General features: G+C 30.6%; 1 protein-coding gene across 1 annotated transcript; it reads left to right on the forward strand.

Annotated features, from left to right (window-relative positions):
- Positions 1-78: 78 nt before the first annotated feature.
- Positions 79-5,490, forward strand: LOC139889346 (uncharacterized). The gene is made up of 3 exons (XM_071872304.1): positions 79-281; positions 371-674; positions 4,690-5,490. Exons 1-3 carry the CDS (start codon positions 79-81, stop codon positions 5,488-5,490), a joined length of 1,308 nt encoding a protein of 435 aa, XP_071728405.1.
- The last annotated feature ends 330 nt before the right edge of the window (positions 5,491-5,820 follow it).

Genomic DNA, 5,820 nt, shown 5'->3' on the forward strand with positions numbered 1-5,820 from the left:
GGCTACTTATTTAAAGTCGATTTTGAGAAAACCTTTGATAGTATTAGTTGGGACTTTCTTATAATAATCATGGAACTAATGGGGTTTGGTCAACGTTGGCGGAAATGGATTCACGCTTGCCTCTCATCCGCGGCTGTCTCAATCTTAGTCAACGGGTCCCCAACAAAAGAATTTGCTCTTCAGAAAGGCGTGAGACAAGGGGATCCCCTATCCCCTTATCTTTTCACCATGGTTGCCGAAGGTTTAAACCACCTCACTAAATTGGCCGCCTCTCACGATCGGTTCTCGGGGATTCCTATAGGGCGGGGGATGTTCGTGTTACGCACTTGCAATACGCGGATGACACCTTGTTTTTTGGCGAATGGAATAGACGAAACGTGCAAAACCTTACTAAAATTCTTAAATGCTTTGAATCGACATCGGGATTAAAAATCAATTTCCATAAGAGTTGTGTTTATGGTCTCGGGGTATCCAAATCTGAAACTGAAAATATGGCAGCCTGGCTTGGTTATGTAGCAGGCACATTCCCGATCACCTATATGGGTCTTCTGCTTGGTTCGTCTATAAAGAAATCTAAAGCTTGGGACCCGGTTTTCGATAAGTTTGGTAAGCGACTCGCGGATTGGAAAACTAGATCATTATCATATGGCGGGAGGCTCACTCTAATTAAAGCGGTATTATCTAGTCTACCTCTAAACTTTTTTTCATTATATTTATCCCCATCGTGTGTCATTGAAAAATTGGAGGGTTTGAGACGACGTTTCTTTTGGGGTGGGTCCTCCGAGGTCTCAAAAATGGCATGGATTAAATGGGATTCATGTCTATTTCCTCGTGAGTATGGTGGGTTTGATATTGCCCCTCTTGCATTTAAAAATCGGGCTTTGCTTTCAAAATGGTAGTGGCATTTTTATAATGAAAATGACTCGCTTTGGGTGTCGATTATAAAAAATATTTATGGTGAAGATGGGGGTCTAAGTTCGTCATTTTCTCTGTGACAACCCGGAAATTTCCGACCAAATTTAAACTTAATCTTTATATGATTTCGATACGATAAGCAAAGTCTGTACATGTGAGTCTCAAAATTTTTGAAATGCTTTATATATTAAATTACCCTGTGACTATTTCCGACGATTCACGAAATTGGTGTGTAATTAAACATGTATATATATATATATATATATATATATATATATATAAATTTGAATTAATAAAATACCCTTTAATCTATTGAAATTAAAAATGTAAATAAATAGGTTGTAATTAAAATGTATATCTATATGATTTCAATGTATAATCATTTTTATATTGTATGTACGAATAATAAATATTTGATACATGTTATTATATATTACATAATTAATAATATTTAATATTAATATGATTAGTCTGAGTACAGGTTAAAAATTAATATGTTATATGATTAATAGATATCCCATAATTAATGATATAAAATACAAGTTAAAAATATAGTTGTTATATTAAAATTATTACTTATATAAATATTGATATTAGTAGTAATATCAGTATTATTAATATTATGACATGTATATGAAATTTGGTATATTTAATTCATGATTATTATTTAATATTAAAGATGTCATTAATAAATATTGTTAATATCATTATTATTATAACTAGTTGAAAATTTAAATTTTTATTTATTATGATTAATATTTGTATTGTTATTAATTATTATTAATATTGATATTAAGAACTATTATTATTATTATTATTATTATTATTATTATTATTATTATTATTATTATTAGAGTTATTAATTATTTTTATCATTAAAATATAACATTTCTATTATTATTGTTATTAGTATATTTTTTATTAGTGATATATTATCATTACTATTACTCCTATTACCATTATCATTATTATTTAAGTTACTAATACTTATATATTTAATATTGGTATTAATATTATCATTAATATACGCATATATTCAATAATACAGATTTCAAGCATACAGATACATATACATACCAGATACTGAACGTACTTATATGCAATACATATACAGTTAACTATATACAACAAATAATAAATAAATACAGTTTTCATAAAATACATATATATTATGATTCAGGCATATCGCGTAAGGTTATCTATCACAATCAACCCAGTATATATGCTGCGCACGATGTGTACTATAAACTGTTGTATATTCGATTCCAAACCAGCTATCAAACAAATTCTGTTAGAGGTATCGATCAACTGCTTTATTTTTTATTTATTCGTTTTGTTTCTGTCTAAAAATTCTGTCAACCACTTTTATTATAAATCAAACAAATAACTTACGTTATCTGGGAAAAAACCATTCGATTATTACACCAATATTATCAATTATCAATTACAGCTTCATTTAACTGAGAATTTAAATTGAAATCCAAGAAATTTAGTCGACAATCTCTGTTTTAAACTCAAATTGCAAGAACCTCAAAATCAAATTCGATTTCAAATTGTATAAATGCAGTTTAGTCATAAATCCCTCACTCAAACTACCTGTAAAGTATCAAATTTCAATTGTTCTTATCGAGTACGAATTTTGGAGGTCAAAGTTTAAGTTTAAAAGGTCAAACGGGTTGTTCATGGCAAATTCGAAGTCAATTCGATGTATCTGTTTTAATTGAGTGTTCAGAAAGATTATAGAGGTGATTTAGAGACTTTTTCATGTTATAAGTATCGACTAAAACATTCTAAATTTCAAAAACCGAATTCGAGTTCTTAAGCGTATTTCATCAGGTGTGTTTCAATTTTTTTTTTAATTTCTGTAAATACAACCAATCTATCACAGAACGTTTATGCTTCAATTTCTAATATAATTTAAACCTTAAAAACTTAATAATAAACGGGATTGATCCCTGGCCGATTCAGTTTGGGGAGGAGAAGAAGAGGGTACAGTAAAACATGATATATAGATTTTAGACTGATATTAAAACAGAAAGAACGATTATGGCAGAGTGGTTAAGGTGTATTGCGGGTTAGCGGGAGGTCATGAGTTCGAATCCGGTCTGAGGCATTTTTTTTCTAGAAAACCATTTTGAGGTAGTAATTATACTTTTAATTATTATTACTTCCTTATTATTATTATTATTATTATTATTATTATTATTATTATTATTATTATTATTATTATTATTATTATTATTATTATTATTATTATTATTGTTATTGTTATTGTTATTGTTATTATTATTGTTATTATTATTATTATTATTAGTATTAAGTATTATAACTATTATTATTATTATTTATACAAGTATTAAGTATCATTTATTATTATTATTATGATTAGGGTTACAATTACTAATATTATTATTAATTATTAATTATATTATTATTAATGTTATTATTAAGTATTAAGTAATATTATGAATATTATCATTATTAGTATTAAAATGATTATCATATTTATCATTATAAATATTAATTGAGTATTACTATAATAATTATCTTAATAAACAAATGATATATATATATATATATATATATATATATATATATATATATATATATATATATATAAAGATATATTTAATACTTATAACATAACAAAATTAATATTTTTATATACAAAATGAATATATGAGACGTATATATATTATTAATATAAAAATGATATAATTAGTAAATTATATATATATACAAACTTATTCGATTAAAAATATGAATATTAATAAATATACAAATGATATAGGTTCGTGAATCCGAGGCCGACCCTGCATTGTTCAATATAGTCATATGTATTTTTACTACAAAATACATTAGGTGAGTTTCATTTGCCTTTTTACCCTTTATATTTTTGGGCTGAGAATACATGCGCAATTTTTATAAATGTTTTATGAAATAGACACAAGTAATTGAAACTACATTATATGGGTGAATGACCGAAGCCGAATATGCCCCTTTTGCTTGGTAACCTAAGAATTAGTAAACCAATCTACTAATTGACGCGAATCTTAAAGATAGATCTATTGGGCCTAACGAACCCCATCCAAAGTACCGAATGCTTTAGTACTTCGAATTCATTTTTATCATGTCCGAAGGATTTCCCGAAATGATAGGGGATATTCTTATATGCATCTTGTTAATGTCGGTTACCAGGTGTTCACCATATGAATGATATTTTTGTCTCTATGCATGGGACGTTTATTTATGAGAAATGGAAATGATATTCTTGTGGTCTATTAAAATGATGAAAATGATCGTTTATGATAAACTAATGAACTCACCAACCTTTTGGTTGACACTTTAAAGCATGTTTATTCTCAGGTATGAAAGAAATCTTTCGCTGTGCATTTGCTCATTTTAAGGATATTACTTGGAGTCATTCATGACATATTTCAAAAGACGTTGCATTCGAGTCGTTAAGTTCATCAAGATTATTATCAAGTCATTTATAGTTTGGATATATTATGAAATGATATGCATGCCGTCAACTTTCGTTGTAATGAAAGTTTGTCGTTTTAAAAACGAATGCAATGTTTGTAAAATGTATCATATAAAGGTCAAGTACCTCGCGATGTAACCAAATGTAATGTATTCGTCCAGATGGATTAGGACGGGTCGCTTCATTCTCCCCCTTCTTCTCGAGCCTCTTCCACTTGGGAGGGTATTCTTAAAGTGGGTAAAAATATTTTCATTGATAACTCTGCTTTTGCACATTCGTTTAAAAAAAAGATTTCTGATGGTTCTAGCACTCGGTTTTGGGGTGATTATTGGGTTGGGGATTGTTTACTAAAAGATAAATTTAATAGACTTTTTCGACTTGATTCCAATAAAGATGCCACTGTCCTTGACCGCGTCCATTGGGAGGGCACTAATATTCATACCTCTTGGTGTTGGTCCCGTGATATCTCGGGGAGATTGGTCGGGGACCTCACCAACCTTACTAACCTTTTATCTAGTTTTGTTCCATGCAGCTCAGGTCGTGAAGAATGGTCATGGTCTTGGAGCAAGGATTGGTCATTTTCGGTTAAGAAGCTCACGGATCTCTTGATTCGTGCCAATCTACCCAACACTTCTTCGTGTATTAAGACGCTTCGTAACTTTCTTGTCCCGCTTAAAGTCGAATTGTTTATTTGGCGTACTCGTCACAAACGGTTACCTACGAGAGTCAAACTTGATAAGCGTGGGATGGATTTGAGTACGGTTCGATGCCCGGTTTGTGACAACGGACTTGAATCGGTGGATCACTCCATCATTTTATGTAGTTTTGCTTTCGACGTTTGGAGTAGAGTTTTCGATTGGTGGAATCTTGGTTTTTTTTCAAACATGAGTATAAATAAAGCTTTTCTCGGGAACGATCACACGTTTACTACCGATGTTGGTAAACAATTGTGGCAAGCACCGAATGGGTTACAGGGTATTCGATTTGGAAGAATAGAAATGCTTTCACATTCACTAAAGCTAAACCGACTAGCACTTTGGTCTTTAAAGACATCCAACTTAAAAGTTTTGAATGGTTCTCTAATAGGATAAAAGGCATCAAAATCGAATGGGATGTATGGTTAGCAAATCCACGTGCTTACGATTCTCTAGCTCTTTCATCAAAGAGATCCGGGATTGGTTAATATGTTGTACTCCACGCAGGTTTTTTGCCCCACTCCTGGAGTAATCGTTTTGGTCGAGAGAATTTGGGATGGTTCGGGGTGCTTTGTCGTTAATTGGCAACACTGTTCCCCGTTCCCATTCCAGCTTGGTAAGTTAATTCTTTTCAAGTCCAATCTCGCCATTAATGATAATGAACGGACTAAGGCGTTTTCCTGCCATCTGTGGAGTCTTTTCATCTCGGCCTCTATAATTTTTCTC

Source organism: Rutidosis leptorrhynchoides, chromosome 1 (genome assembly GCF_046630445.1).
Source record: "Rutidosis leptorrhynchoides isolate AG116_Rl617_1_P2 chromosome 1, CSIRO_AGI_Rlap_v1, whole genome shotgun sequence".
Taxonomy (NCBI): Eukaryota; Viridiplantae; Streptophyta; class Magnoliopsida; order Asterales; family Asteraceae; genus Rutidosis; species Rutidosis leptorrhynchoides.

Bases quoted from the DNA above. Each gene is read 5' to 3' on its own strand.
- LOC139889346 (XM_071872304.1), top strand. From the start codon at position 79: ATGGGGTTTGGTCAACGTTGGCGGAAATGGATTCACGCTTGCCTCTCA. The intron at 282-370 runs GTTCTCGGGGAT...CGAATGGAATAG, and splicing joins TTGGCCGCCTCTCACGATCG to ACGAAACGTGCAAAACCTTA. The intron at 675-4,689 runs GTATTATCTAGT...TTTAAAAAAAAG, and splicing joins GGCTCACTCTAATTAAAGCG to ATTTCTGATGGTTCTAGCAC.